At 45.4% G+C, this 22267-nt stretch overlaps 1 protein-coding gene across 1 annotated transcript in view; it reads right to left on the reverse strand.

Moving 5' to 3' along the window:
• Positions 1-2599: 2599 nt before the first annotated feature.
• The window catches only part of CASTOR2 (cytosolic arginine sensor for mTORC1 subunit 2), a 112541-nt gene continuing 92873 nt past the window's right edge, over positions 2600-22267 (reverse strand). The window contains exons 3-9 of the mRNA XM_079324926.1: positions 10667-10860; positions 9844-9976; positions 8459-8582; positions 7760-7870; positions 6313-6395; positions 5278-5372; positions 2600-2730 (exon numbers count right to left, since the gene is read on the reverse strand). Of these exons, the coding sequence (XP_079181052.1) occupies positions 2665-2730; positions 5278-5372; positions 6313-6395; positions 7760-7870; positions 8459-8582; positions 9844-9976; positions 10667-10860 (806 nt within the window). The 3' untranslated portion in view covers positions 2600-2664. The remainder of the gene's footprint in view (positions 2731-5277; positions 5373-6312; positions 6396-7759; positions 7871-8458; positions 8583-9843; positions 9977-10666; positions 10861-22267) is intronic.

The raw sequence follows: 22267 nt of genomic DNA on the forward strand, positions 1-22267 counted from the left end.
GACATCAACCTTCCTTTGGAAGGTTTGAAATACCACAAAGCTTTCTACAGATTTCACAAATATAAGGTTGATTCCTTTGGGAAGAAAGTTAAATTACAAAAATCAACCTCTAAGATAGCCTGAGTGCAATGTTAGAAAATTAAAACCTATTTTTTTTTTTGCTTTCACTTAAGGCTCAGTAAAGTTGTTGCTTGTTTCAAATTAATTCCTTCCTATCCATGCTGAAGTCCTTTGGAAGCAGTGCTGGCAGATGCACAGCAACACATGGAACTCTCTGAAACTGGCATTTCCCAAAGGTTGACAAAACCCAGAGCAGAAAGTAGCCCCTGTCCTGATGGCTCTGTCATTGGCCCTGTCCATGCACACAGTGAAAACAGGCTCAGCTCAGCTGACCAAAACCTTGGTTGGCCACTCAGCAGCTGTACAGCAACTCAATGCCCCTGTCCCCCCAGCCATGCCAGCAATCTGCCACCCCAAGGAGTCCCCCCCTGACCAGCTATGGGGTGAGAAGCTGCTACTGCCCTGGCTGCCCACCCCAGCCCAGCTCAGTGCCCACAGCCCTGGGCAGTCACAGCAAACATCTCCAAATGCTTTCAGCACTGCACTGTGCAGCCTGTGCCTGTGTCCTTGCAGCACGAGACCAAAGCATCTTTCCAAACAAACATCCAGAGGTGCACAGTGCCACATCTACAATAAACCTTCAGTCCAGCAATTTGGAGTGAATATAAACATATCATGGGACAATTCTGAGAACTCACATAAAGGAACAGCAAAACATCCTGTTTGGTAAGCACTGAACACGTGCCTCAGTGCTCCTCAGCAGGGATGCTTTAGCTCCACTAGGGCCAACCAGGGGAAGTCATCCATGCTTTTTCCCATGGATGCTCTGACTCCTTACCTAGATGCCACACAACATCCCACTGGTGCAAAATCAGATTTGAAACCTGGTGTTTGAATCCAGCAGCAGCAGAAACCAAAACTGCTCGACCCTCCAGTACTGTGAATGCAGAACTAATCAACTATCTGTGTGTGTGCTTGAATGTCCTACTCACCAGTACAAACCATGGCCACAGCATGATCCCAGTGCTTCCTTACTGCCTCCAGATGAATGCAAAACCCTGGCTCACAGCTGGATATGGCACAGCCTCAGGAAAATCCTGCCAGAGGCTGTCTCTGAAGCACAGCTGGAAAACCCTGGAAACTGCAAGATCTGCAAATTATGTCAAGACTGAAGTGGAAGAAGTGAAGACATGCAAGATATGCTGGGGCTGGTAATCACAAAAGCAAGGTGCTCTGCAGACAGCTTCTCCTTTCAGCAGCCCTTGCTGCATGGTCACACGTGAGGCAGACTGCTGGCAGCCACATCCTGGGTCACACCAGAGCACTGGGCTCTGCTGTCCTCACACTGCTGGCAGTGGCCATGGGCACAACCTGGACTCTGGTGCCACTATGGCCCTTGATGCCTGGCCCTCAGCTGTGGTACAAGCCAGAAAAAACACACTACTGCTGCCCCATGAGAAGAGCCCTATCATATTTTAGGCATTTTCAGCACCATTCTGCTTTCCCCAAACAGCAGCAATTTCCACCTGTGTGATGAAGGAGCTGATGAAAAACTGCAGGGGGTCCCCACAAGACTCAGGCACCCTCCTGGCCCTGGCAGGGGAACCTGCTGTGGCTCTTGGCCAAGGTGGCCTGGGATGTGCAAGAGCAGCTATCCAGGGGCTCTGGGCAATCCTTTGTTTCCCCATGTATGCACACTGGATGGGAAAAAGCCTGAGGGGACAGGAGAAAAGCCTTCCCCCTCCTGCTGGCCCTGGGGAACAAGGGCTGGGGGAAGGCTCTGATATGGGATAAGGGGACAGCAGCTGTCCTGGAGCAGGGGTTATGGCAGGAGAATACTGGGAGCAGTGAGAGGGTGACTGGGAAAAATTGACCAAAGCCAGACAAGTTTCAATGCAGACACAAGTCTGGTGACACCACCTGCCAGGAGCTGGCCAGAGCTGAGCTCCCCTGCCCAGGCTTTCTCAGAACAGCCAGACTTTGACTGCAGGAAGAAAGAAAAAAGGGGAAATGTCAAACAACTGGATATCTTCCCCTTTTCCAACACCAAACTGTTCTGTCAGGGGAAACAGAACCCTTTGCATCCCATCTCAATGCAGGCAGTGATGGACAGTGCTCAGGAAGTAGGATGTGAGGAGACAAGCCAGGATTATGCCACGTCCTTGCAGTTTAATTCCAGATTTCATTTTGTTTCTGGTTTTCAGGGCTCTCTGAGCCAGAGGCCTGTCCATCTGCTCTTGGCCCATCCCACTGCTCTTGGCAGTGTGCCCACAGCCATCCCTGCTGCCAGTGGGTGTCCTGGGCAGCTCCTTCCACACTGACAGCACAGCCAGGTGCACTTCACATCAGGAAACCATAGGAACTCCCCTTCCTCCTGCCCCTCATTCATAAATTTAATAAAATAACAATAATAATAATAATAATAATAATTAAAACAAAGGCTTATTGGAGTTGTTTCTCATCAACTTTCCACAGTCTCTTTTCATGTCACTCTCTGTAATCAGATTTTTCAAGAAATACTGTGAGAAAAAAAGAATAATAATAATAATAATTATTATTATTACTAGAATAATAAAAAGCATCTGGAACCAGCTCAGAAGATTTCTAATGCTTTTCAGCTTGACTGACTTGGAGTGCATTGACCACACCATTTATATTTTCTTCAGGTACCTGCAAGAAAACAAAAAGAAAGGTCATGTTCCAGGAAAAGGGATGACAAGTAAAGAGAGGAAAGAGACAAAGGCAGAGCAGTCCCAAGGAGGCAGACACTTTGCTGTTTTTTGCCCACCAGAAATTCACTGAGAAAGAGCTCCATGTACAAGGACGCCCCTGTTCACCCATGGTACCCCCAGAGCAAACACTGTAAGAGAGATGCAGAAGGTTTGCTGTGGTATGATGGGTGCTGGTAGGAGCCAACTATTTTGGGCTTTCTCTTTGTCTCTCCTCTTCCTCTCCCCTCCTTTCCCTTCCTTTTGTTGCTGAAGCACTTGCACACCAGGAGCTCACTCATGCAAGGTGCCTGTGCTGATGGATTGATGTAGCTGCCTAAGGGCTCCATGAGGCTCTCAGGGCAGCCTACAGGTTTGGAACCCCTAAATGTGGAGGGGAAGACCATGGTGAGTGACAGGAGAACACACCCATCAAAAGAGGAAGGGTGCTACCAGTCTGTTTGTGGTGCATCTGTGCTTTTTATCCAGTCTTGTGAGGAGACTTAACCATAGAAGTCTGTATTATTCATGGGTGTCTTTTCAGGCTTACTGCAAGAAAAACCTCTCATAACAGAAGATGCAAAAAAATCTCAGAGTGACTGTCACTGGCAGAAAAGAACATCAAAAATAAAGTTACATCTGGCAGAAAAAGTATGTCTGACCTCTACATAAACTCTAAGAAACTGGCAGCTCTTGAAGAGTGGAAAGAGGACTGATGGAAAAATAAATTATCTGTAAGATGCTGCAAGAAGCCAAAATAATTCAGGTCAGTGTCTTGGCCAACAAAACCACCCCAGAGCCAACAAGCATCCAGCCCAGCCAGCACACCCAGAGCAAAACCAGGCAAAAAATGGCCAAAGGATGGAAGAGTTTGACAACTAGGACAGCACTGTCCAGGTGAAAAGGCTTTTAAAACCATAAATAAAGAAAATGGGAAGTAGCAAAGAAAAACACTGCAATACTGCTATGAGTAAGAAGACCTGCAGACCTGCATGGCCCCTCTAACAGCTGCCAGCTGCTGGGAGGCAGGGACTGAGGGGCCTGCAGGATCTGAGAACTCTGAGAAGATCTCAGCACTCTGGGAAGCTGGAGCTGCCTGCAGAGTCATGGCAATTATATGGCCTAAGTTTTCAGTACATATCTATTTTAACTGATAGGGCTGAGCTCTCCAGATATGGCTTGACATGTAGAAGCACTCTGCACCTTCTGCTGTGCACAAAAAGTGCACACCTGGGGCCACACAATGGGCAGAAACGTGAGGCAAAGCTAACAGTATTGATTTTTAAATGGTGTTTTATTAGCTTATCTTATCAGCACAGTTAATATTAAAAAAAAAGAGACAAACATATATAACACTTTGACCTTTGCTATCTGAAATAATATTTACTTTCACTCTTTACACACATGACCTATCAGCTGTGAATGGTTCACACCAACCGTGAAAAAACAAAGTAATGAAAAAACCCCCAAACCTGCTTTGATCTCATTAGAGCTTTTACAGGTCAAAAGTAGGACCTGAACAGTGAATTTGCAAGTGATGGAGAGAGAGGTATAATGAATAAAGGGCACATTTAAGGAAAAAAATGAATAGCATGAAGCAGCTGACTCCCTCCTTCAGGACCAGGGAAATGGGTTCCAAGACAAATGCCATCCCATCTGTGGCTACAGGCATGGCATTTTCCCTTTTTAGGGGAATTCCTCATTTTTGAGGGTGTCTTCTTCACAAAGAAAGAGCAGAGCTAGGCCCAGAAAGTAAAATATCCATCAGTAATGATGAGAACTCTCTAAGGATGGCATGACTCATGTGTTGATGACTGTGCTCCAAGTGCTTATGGGCACTCATGAGAACAAACATGGGAACAGCCTTATCTGCTCCAAAATCTCTTGCTGTGCTGGCCATTATTGCTTGTTTATCAAAAAATAGGAAGATGCAGGGACAGCAGAGCTAATAGATGGGTCTCAGATAGCAGAGGACAATGCAGGCATCAAGAGATGAAGGTCTGCTACTGGTAGACTGTCCAAAAAGTTCCCAGCACACAAAGGCACCTGTGATGATCCACCCTTAAGGGGAAGGAAGCACCTAAGGAAGCACCTTCCCCTTAAGGGAGGGCTGTCAAAGCACTGTCCTGAGAGTCTAGAGCCTACAACTATTTTTGGAGGCAAATGTAAGGGTTTGTGGCTGTTTCTAATAAAAGATACAGATGCAGTGGAAGAAGCTGCTTGGGGAGGTTGTGAAGTCTCCATCACTGCAGATCTTTAAGGACTGAGAGCAGCCTCTTTTGAGAACAACCCTCACTAACAGAGCTGGCTTTGGGTAGGGCCAGGCTTGGCTCAGGAGCCTCTCATGCAGGGCAGTGACAGCCAGGAGGCTGAAGACAGGAGTGTGCTGGGCTACACTGCAGCAAAGGCACTCCAATGAGCTCTCTAGATGAGAAGTGACATTCTCATAATGAGTTTTCTCCTAAATAAAAGATCCCCCCTACTCCAAAGAAGCTGTATTCATACTCACCAAGGCATGATCAAACTTAAAAGTACTGATGTAGTAGGCTGGGATGTCAGCTGCAGCCAAAGGCTCAGAAATCTGAGCAACAATTCCACATTCATCTGTGGGGAGAAAAAAATCAAACATTGCCTTGAGGGCTTGCAAAAGGCTCAGAGCTCACCAGCTCTGTGCCTATATACAGAGAAGTTTGTCTTCACAAGCTCCAGTCAGAAGGAATATGGGTAATAAAATGTATTCTTTCTCACAGAATCAAGTTTTTTGGCTACAACAATACATTGCACATTTAGTTTTATTACCCTCTTTTTGCTACAAAAAAACCACACATTCTCCAAAGGCACAAAACCATTAGAACTGGAAAAATTTAGAGGTCCAAAGAAAGGCACTGAATGATGTGCAAGAACAAAGCACAAAGTCCAGCCCCATATATCCTTTACATTCATTTTTCTCTATTATTGAACACTTGTTTTTGTTGCAGTATTCAGACCAGACTCTTAAAATTTCAGGGGACATAGAAATAACAAGAACACTCCTGCAGACATGAAGCATTTGGTCTATGCTACTTAGGACCAATATTCTTTTGAGTAGAGGAAACATGCACGCCTGGATGTGAAACATCTGTGAACAAGACTTCCACTTGGACTGCTATAAACCTATAAAAAGTCTACTAGAAACACAGAATTACACAAGCACTGCACTGGAGTATGACAGTGCTTTATGACCACTGATTTCAGTAATCTACAATGAATTTCCATGTCACCTTTTAGTCCAGTTTTTCTCTTTTACCAGAGCTCCAGTGTAGCCACCTCCAAAGTCCAGCAGACAAATGCAATGTAGCTGGAACTGTTGAGCATGCAGCACTTTCAGTATATTCCTTAGTCAAACTTAATAGGAGTCAGGCTTCTATTTGAAAATCTCAGCTCACAAAGTCATGGTAAGCTGCTGGCTCTTAAAAAGCATCAGCCTCAGATGGGTTTTTCCATACCCCTTGAAGGCCCTGAGGGGACTGCCTGCACACCAACTGATCCTCCAAATGTTACTCACCAAAGCCAAGAGGCTGCCCACCAATCCGCACCATCTTCCAGAGCTCACCAGATGCACTTGTAAACAACAAATTATTAGGAAATCTGTAAAATAAATAAATAAAGAATGCCAAACATAGCAATTAAAACACAGCAGTGTGTCAAATTCTGCCTGTGGGGGATCTGCTCTTCCTGCATCCTTGAGATGTTTGAAGCCAACAATAATGGGGAGTAGCCTTGGCAAACTGGGAAAAGTCAAGGCAGGTGGGGCAGATGCACCTGCCTGACCTTCCAGGCATCCTATGGCAAATCAGCATCTGCTGCTGGAGGTGGGATAGGTACCCAGAGAGGCATGGGAAACATTTCTAAGCAACAGGCTATGCCCCAGCTTTACAAATGCTGAGACTGTGAAGGTTTGATTTGAGCTGCATTTGGAAACACCTAGGGATGGAGTATGTTTCCATACCTGCTCCCAGGAATGTGAGCAGTAACTGCTGGGTTTGTGTCTGAGCACCATCAGTGGCTTTTTCCATACCATCCTGGGGGGCACCACTGCAGAGGTCCCTATTTCTTAGCAGGGGAAAGGAGACCAGAGGCTAAAAGATTTGCCCAAGGTCAAGCAGGTAGCCTGTGAAAGAAGAATTGGCCTCCAGATTTCTCACTCCAGGCTGAAGCTCCAGCCCTCTGGCTCCTCTTAAGACACACAAAGGTTTACCCAAATAAGGTCAAAGAAACTTTCAAGATTTCAATTAATTTGATAAACAAGTCCCTGGGGCAGGAGACTTGCCCCCAAGAACCAAACCCAAACTGCACTCTATGCCAAAAGCACACCTAAGCAGTGCTGAGTACAGCATCCCTCTGGGCTCCAGAGCTCAGAGCCTGCTGTGCTGCACAGCTGCAGAAGCACAGATACACACACACACACACAGGCTGGCTGCTCACCAGCTCACTCCCTCCTTGCTAGGCAAACAAATCATGGGCTCCCACTGCACAGTGATGACTCAGGACATTATCATCATAACAACACTCACCAAGCCCATCTATGTGTAAAAGCAAAGCAGGAGGAACCCATCACTCACATCCCCACCCTGTTTTTGGCCTTTAGCAGGAAAACTTCAAACACCTACACCAGGTTTTCCTTTTGGGTTTTGCTCTTAGAAGCACAGCTAATGAACAACAGAATAAAAATGTCTAAATCACTTTGCTCCAGTATTCCTCTTTTGAAAGTGAGATAACCCTACAGACACTGATTTGTGATTTCACTGAGGGCTTGGACAGATCAGTCCAAAATTTAGACACTGGAATTAAAATGGCAGATTTTACTCAGAAAAGTGACAGGGTGTACAGGCCCCTGACACCCATACAAAGACAGTCCAAATTATTAACACAGAGGAGTCTAAGCTGCTTCCTGCTCCTTTCAGAACATCCCTTTGTTTGAAGGTCCAGGTTACTCTAAGACCAAAGCTCACCTCTGCTGTGTCTGGACATCCATGACCAGGGAGATGTAACCCTCAATGAGAGAAAAGGAGAAAAAGCGAATATGTCCCGAGTCTTCATTGCCCACCACTGAGTCCTTTACTCTGAAGAAACAGAAGAGAACTACATTAACTGCAGCTAGAAGAGCACATAAAAAGGTTTTGAAAGCATATATAGCCAGTGAAACCAGGAATGTTCTTACAATGACTTAGGAAGTGACACTGAGTCCTCTTGTATTATACTAATTTGATTGGTTTTATTTTTATTTTGCAGGTGGAAAACTATCCAGTCCCCACAACTGACAAAACTCTCCATCCCTGCCTCAAGGTCCCCTCACAAGAGGCTGTGGGCCAGGAGCCACAGGCAGCAAGGGGCAGCAATCCAGCCAGCTGTAGATGCTCCAGCCCTGTGAGGATGTGCAGCACACTGAGCACAAGGCTGCTCTTACCTTCACTCTGAAAACACCCAGCTTTCCAAAGCCAGCAGATGTATTTGGACACTCTCAATCACCTATTTGGTTTCCACCTGTTAGAACAACCCTCTTGAGCCTGTGAAACCTCCCTCCCTCAGTACAGAGTGCTGGAGCAGCACAAGGCCACAGCATATCCCTGGGCACCCCAGAGGAGCAGTGGGATCTGTGCCTCCAGAGTGGGCACATCTCTCCTGGAAGCCCCTCTCCCTGCAGGACCTACCCATTGGAGTAAAACATGACATCCATGAGGAGTGTAGCAACAGTGGGAAGGGTATCTGGATCCAGGCTGGTGACGCAGAACATGTTACTTGGGCTGGAAAGAGGATGAATGACAGGCCTCTGAACTGGAAGAGACACACAGACACACACAGCTGTGAAGCCACATCTGCAGCAGGCTCCTGTCTCCATCACTGGTATCCATGCACTGGCAGTGGTCACACAGAAAACTGCCAGTATTTCATTGCTGAAGCCCTGCTGGCTCTCAGACAGGGAATGAGGACTGTGGATAATCTTCCCCTGTGCTGCTCTCCCTCAGGTATAGGGTGCTGTTACCCTCAATACCATGTCCAGCTCACTGCCCTGGGGCTTTCAGGCCATTGGGAGAATCCACATGAGATGAGGGGCAAACTAAAGGAGGTGCCAAGAGAAACTGAAAAGTGGACAAAAATGCAGGCTTCCACCATTAAAAGGCAGGGCTATGGAAGGCATTTCTCCAGCCGTGGTTGGTGGCAGTCCATCTTGTTTTCCCATATTTCTGGGGACCTATTTTGCCATAATATCTTGAAAAATTAAAACACAGCTGCCACACAGTAGTTTGTCTAACAGATTGCAGTCAGTGGCTTTTTAGGATTTAGCAGCCAGCATTTAGGCACGCAACACTGCACAGTGATGCATTATCAACATGCATTTCACTGTGCCCTTTCTTGATGTCTTTTTATTCTTTAACACTCATTTTCTTAAACAAGGTGATTGTTAGCTCTTGAGTGATGAAGCTGAGTGTCACTTCATAATAATTGATCCCTGCTTTGTCTGATTATGGGCAAAAAATTACACATGTCTGTAGGCAAACATATGTACATAAGTTGATCCTTTTCCTAATTGTGTCCTTTGGCTTGATACTTGTTCATCTAACCTGCAAACATCCTAAGGTTCTGTACAGCCCTGGCCTCATTGTGACCTTGATCCTCACTGACATTGAAGTGTGTAAATTGAAAAACAATCTTCTCTGTGCATTACTGCAATACTTGAACAAGCTTTTAGAGAAGCCATTTTTCTTTGGAATGTTGAAGCATGAAAATATGGGATACAGACATCATTTTTGCAGCTACAATGAACTATACTTTAACTTTCTGTCCTACTAAAGGCATGTCTTCTCTGGAAAAACTAGCATTAAAATGCCAACATTTAACCAAACTTACTAATACTGCTCAGAAAGTTAAAAACCTACCCAAATCCTTGGTTGCACTGGGATGGGGTTGTAAAGTTATAATTTTAGCACAGGATAAATATTCACTCAAACATTGAAGGAAGCTAGGAGGCAGGACTTCCACCCCATGTGTCAGGGAGACCAAATCCCTGGCAAGCTGAGCCTGTGCTGGTCCTTACCTAGTTTTGGTTTGACAAATCCATTTGTTACCCCAAAGTCATCGGCAGCCACAGTCTCCCCATTGACTACTCTGAGGATGGTGAACTCGGCAGCCAGCGTGTGCATCACGAAGGGCAGGTCTCGCTCACGCACCTGAAGGTGACAACAGGATCACCTGGTGATGGCATGCACCAGAAATGACAAAGCACTGCAGTGGAGGGAACATACTTTAGTGCACAGCAAAGTGGACATGACTCCTGCTTGAGCCAGTGGATAGTTACATTTAGGTGTATCTTAAGAGAAGCACCTTTGGTGATATCACTGTGAGTATCAGTAGGATGAAACATCAGAGTGCTTTTATGACTGTAAAACAATTGTGGAGATTTCTAAGTGGGAGATGCTTCACCTCTTTTCAAGCATTTCTTCAACAACTCAGCACTGCCTGTTCTTTGGTCTTGTTTCCTCAGGAAATAAGGCTACGTTGTATAAACTTTGAAGCCTCTTGGACACCACCAGCCAATCTAACAGCAGACACTATGTTCCTCTAACTTTCAGAAAACCAGTGTCTGAGTGATGGTGGGAAGTGCTACCAGTATCTCCATATCAGGAGAGACTGTAGTGAGCGCTCAGCACTCTCATTAAACACCAGACAACCCATGACAACAAATGCTTCATCCCATAGCAAAAACTCCTGAGATGTTGGAGACCTAACTACAAGGAACAAAGCTCTGGGGAAAGCAGACTTTGGTATTTCTGCCACTCCCAGACAACTTGCTCCCAGAATTGTCCAACTGAACTTAACTCTGAGCAGTAACTCTGCCTGGTCCCCTCGTGTCCTCTTACCAGGATGAAGTCCGTCTGATAGGTGGAGAGCATGAACACTGAGATGTTTTGGTCAGCTAGGGGTGCTATGACTGACTTGGCAATTTTGGTCACTCCGATGGGCTGGGAGCTGGAGAAACCACCTCCACCAGACACCACGTTGAGGGCAAGCCATGTTGCATCGGCCACGCTCAAGTGTTCCGAGGAAGGGAGCTCTGCAGAGACAGAAGGGGAGGACAGAAGCTTGTTTAGAGGCAGAGAGAGCCATGTGCCACACTATGTGCTTAGCACAGAGCTCAATGCAATGAGTGACATGAGCCCCCTTATCCCAACCATGCTGCTCCACAGCTTCGCACTGTGACACTGTTTCAGTATGGATTGCATCAATTTCCATGGCAGGATTCACACCCACTGTCAAGGACAGCACAGGGAACTGCTGGCAACTCAGCAATTCACTTGGATGCCAGTGACCAGTTCTGTTGACCTTCCCAACTGGAAACAGCCTGTGGTGCCTGTCCTGGTTACATAAGGAGAGTGCCAATGTGGGTGTGAACAAACTGTGTATTCTACTCCCTTCTGCACCATTCCTGACAAACTGTTAATTATAGGTTGTTACAGGAGCTGCCCATCCCACACCTGACACCCCAGTGTACAAGCTGGGTGTTAAGAGAAGAGGCAAACCCTTGGAGGCAGGGAAGTATTTTTTCTTCACACCAATGACCCAGCTATGATAACTCCCCTCTTGGAAGCACCAGCACAGTCACACCCATACTGAAGGGGGTAATCTCTACTGGGCACCACCAGAATATGGGGTGTAATTTTGATCATCAAGAACCCCCCAAAATATCCTATAAACTCACACTATGACATCATTCCATTGTGAAACTCCACACCTGGGGGAGGTACTGAGCATTCCTGCCTGAACCTGGGTGTATATAATCTTGGCACCACCATGGGATGGATCCAGAGGAGGACCAGAACTTCCACAGGATCACAGCTCTCGATTGCCATCACTTCAACAGGACTGTGATCAGCACCCTGACCAGCAGACTGTACTCTGTGCCAGTCTTCTGTTATCATTGCATTTATTGCAATCTTTCCATTAAATTGTAACTCCAACCTGAAATCTCTCTCAAGGTAATTCCATTGGGATTGTCCCACTGGTTTGCTTTCAAAGCAGCACAGTGTTCTTGGACTTAAATCTTTATCATACAATTTCTCCAAACATTTTACTCAAGCTGTTCTGGCCTCTTTTTTTTTTCTGTTTTTCCACTCTAATCTAAAGCCAAATTTTGTACTCTTGGACTGGAAATAGAGGTTGACACAGCAGCCTGTCAACCTAGACTTTGAAGATGCAGAGCAGGCACCCTATGCATCTGCAGGCTCCTGCCTCCATCTGTAAAGCACAAGAGCCACACAGCTCTGCAAGGGATGGATGGATGGATGGATGGATGGATGGATGGATGGATGGATGGATGGATGGATGGATGGATGGATGGATGGATGGTGTAACACATATACTAGGATTATGAAGTAGGTACTTACTAAGATAATGCAAATTACTTTGGAAACATAAAATACTAAGAATAATCCCATTCCACTTGCTTCTAATCTGTTGTGGTTAAGTAGTTAAAAATCTGTAGGTAAACCATTTAATACAAATTATTAACTGTTTTAAAAAACCCTTAATGTATTAACAGAAAAACAGATGCAGACTCTGGAATGAAGGCATACACTGCTCTAGGATTCTCTAGATTTTAATTTTTTGTTTGGCAAATTATAGAAACAAACAGTTCAGATCCAAACTAACAATTGTATAATCTCAGCTAAATCTACATGGCCCAAGGAACCTGATCTCAGATGCAGATCCAGGCAGGAAGGGCACAGCAGATGTTCCAGGGGTGGCCTCCACACTGAGCTCAGAGGTGAGATGCAGTCAGGAGTCTGAAAGCAGGAACCTCAGCATCCCTGCTCCTGCAGTCAGAACTTGGCACTTCAGGCAAGTGCTTGCAGTTCTCCATGTGCACACTCCTGGCTCCTCCATGCTGGATCCTTTCTTTGTCCTTCAGTGAGACCTTAGGAGTTGTTTCTGTACAGCCTCAGACACCGTGTAATAAATTCCTAACATCACCTTCTCAGAATCCTCAGGAACCACTTCCCTGAGACACTGACAGCACTGAAAACCCAAAATGATCTGAATAACAAACATTTTGCTCTCTTCAATAACCTCAATTGTGTGGAGCATGAAAACAACCCACAGCATACACACTGCAAACAGTGGGGACACTGAGGGGTCTGCTTCTGCATTTTGATGTTTGGCTTCATAAGCCAATGTTTCTGTTTTCATAATTAGAATTTATATGGAATAAAAACTAGACACCAGGGAGAGGGGGCAATTTTGTGCATTAATCAACAGCATATTGTATCAGAGAGACCTGTGCAAGGGGCTTGAGGCAAATGATTGCAGCAAAATACCATTTTTCTCATCAGCCCTTTGCACCTCCAAACCCAAGCTTCCTGCATCACCTGGCATGGAGAAGCTAGAGCTCAAAACAACTGCTGCTGAGCTCCATCTTTCAGGGTCCTGCTCTCACCTACTGATCCCACTTGCAGCAGGCACATCCCAGGTGTGCCCAAGTCCACCAATAACTCCCTGCTGGCAGCGAGATCACAGCTCATTTCCTGCTCTGTAAACAGAGTAGATGATATTCCTGTTTTGTACAGGTGGTAAGGATGGCAACTCATTAAACACCAGTTTAAACACAATTTTGTGCCAGGGATGTGATGGAAGATGCAGTATTTAGTGGTGGACAGAGGCATTATCCCATTTCACTCCAGCAGCAGCTGCACTGGATGAACTGCCCCAAGACTTCATGAAACTCTTCCTCAGGGGGAAGGAAGGCTGATTTGCTCATTACACTCATAATTACTTGGAAGTGTTAATAATTTCTGGGTTTATGTGTTTAACAGGCCCTATGAAGTGTGACAAGGGCCATTGCTTTTACTTAAGTAACCTGCTTCTCATGATTCAATTAACTTGGAAAAATATATAGGAAGTGATTGAAATAGCAATTTTGGACACTATTTTCACTAGGCAGCCAAACAGAAAAGTACAGCCCAAATCTGAATGAAACAAACCTAGGGTGAAGGTTCAAAAAATTCATCTAAACAATATTAAATAAGCCACGTGGGATGGTGCTTTGCCCAGGAATCTGTTGAATGCTGTAAACCTGAAGAGAGCCAAAACCATCAGTTGTAACATTAGTGCAGACTCAGTGAGGCAGAGTAAGGTAATAAATAGAGAGCGAGATGAGGAATTGCCCACGTTCCAACTCACCATTGCCACTTTCCCCACAGGAGAACAGAGCTCCAGGCCCCCACAGCTTCAGCACTGCCACATGCCTTGTCCTTCCATCGGGCAGAAATCTCTCTGCTGGGCTCTCAAGATCCTCTGGTTTATCAGAGTGCAGTCACTCCCACTTCTGATCATGGGGGACATCTCAACTCTGGCTGAAAAAGACCTCTAAAAGGTCAGAGATTTGGGCTTTGTTTATTATAATCAGGGTTTTCTTTTTGACCTTTCATTGGGATGAAGTCTTAAGATTTTTCTGATTTTGCTGTGTAAGGCTTTGCAGAGTTGCAGAGAAGGCACCAGGAGCAGTTCAGCTGCCTGCAGGCTCTGTAACCATCATTTGCTGTCCAACATGACAACTACAACAGTCTGGAAGAGCAGGGTTCCAGACTCAAGCTGTCATTCCATCCATGGTCTCTGGCATGGAACACCACCAGCCTCAACAGGATGTGATCATTGAGAGTCCAGGATGAATTTCCCTGGCAATGTAATGCTGGACACCAATTACTATGGGCTCCAAAAGCCTGTGGGGCTGCTCTCCATTGGCACAAGTATCAAACTAATGCCAGTCCCTGTGCAAACCAAACCCAGCCAACATGCCAAATAACATTTAGGGTGTGAGTAACTGCTTATTCACAGCACAGGTGATTTACAAGGTGAGGAGTCTATCCAGAGCCTCACTGGCCCATCTGGCAGCCCCAGCCTCTGCAGCACATGTCACCCTGGGATGTGAGGTGGTGAGTATCATATCAGCCATAATTGGCTCCTGAGCTCCAGTAATCAATATCATTTCCAAGGAGGACAACAAACATTGGCTGAAACCCAAATACAAGTGAATTGCTGCTGCTGGAGCACTATGCAATGCTCTAAGTACTGTGAGCTGCTGCTCCATGTGACACTCCCAAAATATCCTTGGGAGGATGCTGGGATGATGATGAGATTCCAGCTCATGGGTCTTTGCAAGCAGCCAAGGAAATCACAGAAAGCAGGGAAGGAAAATCTCCATGCTTACAACCCTGACCAAAGAGTCAGTCTGACAGTGTCAGTCTGCACAACTGTAGAAAAACAACATTCTTTCTGCTTGTATTTTCTACCCTGAAGACTCCCGAATTTCAAACACCCTGCATAGCAGGAGGGACAGCACTGGGAGAGAGCCCTACCTCTCCAAAAGAACACTGAAAAATGTGCAAAATGCTCTGAGAAAGGGCAACACCACCAGAGCTTTTTTCCTTTTCTGTACCTACTTTAAATGAGTCCACATTTCTCATGGGAAGGTTATAGCTAAGGAGGAAATAACTGGAAAATGCACAGTTCCACAACAGAAATGCACTTCACCTACCCACACTAATATCTAGATGAGTCCTGTGCTACATGCTGCTAACTCCCTTCCCACCACAAAGACATTCTGTGAGCTGTGTTCTGTGGACTCTTCCAACTTTATGGCAATCAGACACCTCTCAGCTTCCAAGTGAAACTGTGAATAAATGATGGATTTATTGTCGTGCTTGGAGAGAAATGAAGACCCTCAGCTGGTTTCCTCCTTTGGTGTGGTATGTTGGATCATCTCCTAAGCACTTACCTTCACTCAGGACACAAACTTTTACACTAGAGTGGGATGCTCTGAGTGATGTGTTACTCCCTGATTTCTTCTGGTACTCTGAATGAACAACTGCTCATTTGATTCATCATTATGAGATTTACTTTTGCAGCCATAGTTAACTCCAAATATTAAAAAATAATTAAATTAAGATATATTGCGGACTTTCTGACCAGTGTTCTGGCTTTAGAAACTTCACATTGTACTTATTTCACCTTTAAATTTCCCTTTGCAAAAATGGCAGGTAGAGTCTGGCTTGCATTAAAAAGATACAGAAAAAGACTCCTGCAATAACAGGACCCCACTTGTAAGTCATTAAAAATATAAGTGCTGCTAACTGCAAAAGTCATGATAAACTGGGAGAGCTGTTGCCCAATGCTACCAAATGGCAACACAGTTCATGTGTACATATATATTTAATAGAATCTTTATGTTTAGTAAAGGGTTCTCTTCCCACTCCCCACACCGCTCTGCAGTTTTAAAATCCCATCTTAAAAAGAAGTGAGAGATTATCTGAGGCTGTAAAGCCTGATCCAAAGCCTGGGCATCTTTCCAGCTTCCCTGTCAGCAGCACCCTGGAGGAGCTGGAGAGGCCATGGGGAGCAGCCAGTGGGTGCTGCCATGCAGAGTGTGCCATGCCCCAACCATCAGCAGGAGCTGGGATGCCCAGGACCCACTGCCAGCACCCAGCTGCTGTGTTTCCCCTGACATCTGCATGAACACACGTGTTTGACCTGGATATCTCTGCTCAGGAAACATTTCAGGAAAGTTTTATTCTTGCAGGCACTGTGGAAATTTGCCATATGAGCTCAAGATCCTGAAAGGAGGGTGGGTGGAAGGTAACACCTGAATCTCGTTTCTTTTGAGAAATCAGGCAAAGTGAATATTCCTTTAATGTTGTAAAATGGACTACTCTGTTTCTCAATTTCACACAGAAAGCTGTGTGAAAGGGGTTAAAGCAGGATAAAGATATTTATTTATTTATTTATTTATCTGTTTTTATAGTGTGCTAAAATCCAGAAAGAGCTCTAGAGCTGGTCCAATGGCTAGCTTTGTGTGTTCTGGTCCTTACTCCTCTTGCAGTATAGAAAGTTTTCCTGCAGAATACTTTGCTCTGCTGCATGGACAAGCCAGTGATCCAGCACTGTGCTTCCTCCACAGGAGCCCACTGGGGCAGCAAAAACATCCTGGAGATGTTGCACTGCAAATCCTGACTTCTCAGAGGATGCAAACAGCCTCTCTTTTGGCCTCAAAACACAGGCTGCCAGCTTTACACTTAATAACTGTGAGCAAAGATTTTTGCTGCCACATAAATTCTAAGTAAATCCTGTGGGCAGTTTGCAGCAGAGAGAGGTGGCTGCCAGGTGGAAGGCACTTGGTAGGAATTTGATCTGAGTGCCCCCCACACAGAGCACTCCCACACCAAGGGACTTATCTAAGCACAAGAGCCAAGCAAGATGAAAGTCTGTCACTTGGCTTTGAGCTGGGGAACACGATTATTAGGTCCAAAAAGTTGTTGCTTGTGTGCACAGGAGGAGGAAGAAAATCCCACAGCTTCAATTCAGCCAAAATCATCTCACATGCCAACAAGCTTGAGATCATCCTGGGGACAAGTCAGCAAACCCATGACCAAGCAGCTTTTGCTGTTTTTTCCATTCATGCACTGTTTGGTCAGCTGTCACCTTCCTCAGAGGACAATACTGGAGGTGATCAGAGAATGCTTTGGGTGGGAAGGGACTTTCACAAGCCATCTAGTGCAACCTTCCTGTGATGGGTAGGGATGTCTTCAACCACAGCAGTTTGCTCCAAGCCCCATCCAGCCAAACCTTGAATGTGTCCAGGGATGGGGCATCCACCACCTCTCTGGGCAAGCAGGGAGGCTGTGCCAGAGGCAGGAACAGAAGTTAGCTCTGCAAACACTACTTGAGACATGAGGAGTGCAGTGCCCCCAGCACCATGTCTCTGCCTGCAGAGCACTCAGGCTCACACACAAGCCAGCAGCAAGACATCCAGGGCATGGCAGGGATTTTTAAACCTCCACATGAGCTACCAGCAAATGTGACAGCAGGTTTCTCCAGGATTGCAGCAATAGGGACTAAGCCCTTTGCTGGAGGGAAGGACAAACACATTCTTTATTTTATAAAAATCAGTAGACTCAAACTTTAATTTCTGTGTCCTTTATTGCTCTTTGTGCATCTCAGATTTGCTCTTGATGCACCTGGGCATGTGCCTGGGCATCTCTGCAGGAGTGGATTTACAGCCAGGGAACCTTGCCACCTCTAACTGTATGCTTCTGTGTTTCTGACACTTTCTCCTAACAGAGCATGCAAAACTGAGAGGGTTTTTTTATTCCAAATACCCTCAACAGGGAAGCTGTGAAACCTGTCATCTCATTTTCCTATTTAGGTATTATCCCACTCACACAACTGTCAAAAGAACATTAGGTTCATAAACTCACACACTCTGCAGTGAGGAACTAACAGCTTGATGTTTTATATATCTGGCCTCAATGCTTCTGTGCCTCAGTTTCCTACCTATAAAGTGGGCACAAAGCCCCTATTCCTTCTAAATCTTGCTATCAAGACCCAGCTGACCTGTTCAGCAGAGGTTTATATACATCTCACAATTGAAGCATTTCACAGCATGGAAAATTCCCACACAAAGATTTGAATGTCTAAAACCAGTTTAGAATGGGAGGGACTGGGAAGTTCTGTTCTGACCTCTCTGAGTATCTTTTCTTAGTCTCTGAGGGAGAAAGATGTTCATGCTAGTGCTATTCTAGGGATAATCAGGTAGGTTTGAAAAGCAAAGGTCTCTTAATTCCACTATCAAGACCATAAAACAGACAGAGAGAGGAAAAATGGAAGCAAGGAAATGAAAAGACGAAGTAATGCACTCTGGAGAAAAGCAAGCACCCTGAGCCTGACAAAGTCCCACTCTGTGAGCTCTGAGCAGCTGTCTCAGAGCATCCAGTACAGACCAGCTCTCCCCAAGCCCACGCCCCCTAGGACTGTTCCTGGGAGGAATTTCAAGCAGTGCATCTTCCCTCACTTCTCACATGACATTTATTTTGTACTAGTTCTTGTCTGCTGCTACAGATTTTCTTTCAATTTATGGAGTAATTAACTCTAAAGGCTATTTACAGATTTACACTAGAATGAGTGAACATATCAAATGCGATTTTCTCATGTTGTCCTGACAATTCAATACAATCTCTACCCAGTACAATAACCAGTTTGAATTTTCAACTATTCATGTGAATAGGATAAATTACATACACAGGGTGTTACCCATATGATTCGGGGTCCTATGTCCATTTCATGGAAACCACTGTTACTAGTCACACACAAGGGAGTCCTCTAAGCCCATTACTGGAGAGCAATGATGAACACATTCATCCCACCTTTATTTTACAAAAATCTGTAGACTCAAAATATTGCTTTAAAGAGCACTGAGGTCACTCAGGGCATTTTTTCAAGCCCCGTTCTCAACCAGAGAGAAAGGACTCCTAACTAGATACATGAAAGGATTTAATACAGGGTATTTACAGCCACCTCAGGAACTACAGCAGACACCGTATCAGCTCAGCCATCTTCACTTGTGTTTACCTCATTACAACATTCACTGAAGCTTCAGTGTTCATGTAAACAATCTGCAGGGGCAAGTGAATATTCTGAAACAGATGGAAACTTTTAATGTAAAGTACCTACTTTTCCTAAACTGTTACATCCCCTATCCCCTAGATCACAACTATTTCTGCAACCACTATGATCCAGCAGCTCCTGAGCAAGGCCTTTATAAAAAAATTTAGTGAAGGGAGACTACACTGCTGTAAAGTTTCTCCACTGTTATACATCTGTCCACATATCTGCATGAGATAGGAAAGTCTGACAGGAAAGTGCTGGAGGTGTCACCTGTGAAGATGGAGAAATATTTTTACCATATCTGTATTTTTACCACGAATGGTACAGTTACAGAGACATCCCAGGCACAACAACTGTACCCTGGGATGATGGAGGAGGACAGCATGGCATTGCATCTCTACCTATTTGGGAACACAGGCACCACTTTCTCAGTAGATGCTAAAGGATCCTTACCTCTGCTGGCATGGATACACAGCCTTAATAGATTTTGAGGGATGAGATGAGGTAGATCCTGAGATGTGGCACTGTCCTAGAAAGTTTAGTAGCTTGTCTGCTAAAAGCAGCAGAAGTGGGAATGTATTTATGCTAGTTCCAGAGCTGGCAAGGGAGCATGTGCTGATTAATATTTTTTTCTGCTCAGCATGTCCTCGACTATATTTGTACAGAGCAGAGATGACGCCATGTGGCTGACTGATCTATTTACACCTCTGGAGTCCCCCGCTCATCCCCATCCCTGTTTCTCAGTTAAGGGTGCAGACATGAATCTGGGCTAGTTCCAGCAATCCAATACACCTAGCACACCACTGGGACTGGACAAACCAGTACCTAATATAAGCTGTTTGATCTCTCTACTGCCTGAATATGGGCAAGCAGAGGAAACTGAAAAAGCCCTTCTGGAGAAGAGCTAAATACAGTGAATGTTATTGTTAGAGCCTGTTGTGAAAGCAAAAAGCAGCAATAGCCAGATTGATAATCTTTGCTGCTCTTGCTGACTGTAAGAAGCAGAGGCAAGAAATGCAGTGTTCATAAATGCACCATTTCTGTGCAGCTTTTTTCTCTTTTTTCCAGATTTCTTTATATTCCTTGCCCAGCTGGCTTCTGGCTTGATGTTTAAGTAGAGCTGCAGGCTATTTCACTGGTGCTTTGTCCCTGTCAGACAGAGACAATCCATGTACAGAATGTTGGGGCAGTGGCAACAGCTGCAAATGGATGCTGTGAGTCCATCAGGGTTGTCTGGCCCCACAAGATATGACTTACCTGTCATACTCTGTCACTAGCTTGTGAGGTGATCTTGAGTGTATCACATCCTCTCCCATAACTGTGCTTTCCTTTCACATTAAATATTTGGTTGCCAGAGTCCTTCTCTCTTGCACTAAATAAGTATGTGAAATATTGGCATCACAGAGCATCTGTGGCTCCTGGGTGTTACAGTAACAGCACCAGAATAAAGTTCAGGAGGTGTGATCTGGCCAGCCACCCTTGTGTACTTAAAGGAAGCAGCTCTGATTTACTTGTGTGCTGGTATTTCCATTTCATGCTGTTTTCCCAAAGCCTCCTGTGTCTGCAGCAGGGTGGCACCTCAGAGCCATCCCCAGTAGTGCCTGTGACAGTGAGGTGAGGGGTGTCCATGTCTCTCCTAACCCTCTGAAGTGGGAAAATCAACAAAGGCTGCAGAAATCCAAGCAGCTGCTTTTTCTTCATTAGGCTCCAATCTAAACCCAAAACAAGTGACTCCTTTCATCTTCATCTGGATAGCAGTTGGACTAAAGAAAAGCCAGAATTTCCCAGGTGGAAAAGAATGTGTTTGCAATGCAAGCCTCCCTTGCAGAAGAGAGAGATTCAGCCATGTGAAACATAATATATTTCCTTTAAATCAGCATATATTCCTCCAAGTCTCAGCTTCCCCACCCTCAAGAAAAGAATTAGCATCCCTGTGCTGACTCAACAGAGGGCTGAACTTAACAACCACCAAGTGCTGCACTGCCTATCTCTGCCTATCCTGCACTAACCTAATACCTAAGCAGTGGCATGTTCTTCTACATATCTACCAGACCTGCTGCAGCTGAAGCTGCTTCACCAGAGGCATCTAGCACAAATCTCTGAAGACCCACAAGAACTCATGTGCCTGTTTTTTTCCCTTCCCCAGCTCAAGTATTTAGTATCTGATGAGTGTATGCATGGATTGCTGCTATTGTAATTTTCTTCTGGCCTTGTGTAAGCCTTCCTGGGCTGCCTGTGGTCCTTCCTGGGCTGCCTGTGGTCCTCCAAAGTCCTTCACTTGGGACTGACATGAAGGTTGCAGCAAGCAGTAAAGTCTAGGTGAAGCTGTGTCCTGGGTGGATGCACAGGACTGCTGTTTTTGGAAGTGCTGCTGCAGTCCTGTGTTCTGTCACAGTGAAGTCCTGTGTCCAACCTGGGTCACATCCAGAACTATGGGCAGGCCTCAGGCAGGGAAATGAGTAAGAAATGCCATTTTAAACAGTCATTAACTTTACATGAAAACACCATGTTTTGCTAAATGCCTGCCTACCCTCCAGGAGATGTTCTGGACACACAACACTCACTCATGCCACCTTAGAGCTGTCCTTCCCTTCAGACTTAGACCCCTTTGGGTGAAATGCTGCAGGCTGAGGCATGGGCAACTTGGATCCGAGTCTGTGAAGGGGCTGCTTTTCTGGAGGGAGATAGGTGTTACATTTTACAAAATCTGCTTATGACTGAGGGGTAGACAACTGCTCCTTGTTTCTACTTACATGCATACACCACCTGCAGACAGAAATAGGATAGCAAAGCTCATCCTGCTCCCTGCTCTGGAGGGGCACACGTAGGGTGCAGCCTTGCCAGCACCTTTAGCCCCATCCTGCTCTCCACCACTGCTGCAACACCAGCCTTACCCTGGGTAAGAAAAACAACCACTGATTTTATATAAAAATACAAAAACAAGTCTTACAGGTAAACTGAACCGATTTATCTCCAGCATACAAGCTGGAGAGAGAAATGAATGCAGATGAGGGTTTTTTTTACCTCAC

This window comes from Erithacus rubecula, assembly GCF_903797595.1.
Source record: "Erithacus rubecula genome assembly, chromosome: 22".
Taxonomy (NCBI): Eukaryota; Metazoa; Chordata; class Aves; order Passeriformes; family Muscicapidae; genus Erithacus; species Erithacus rubecula.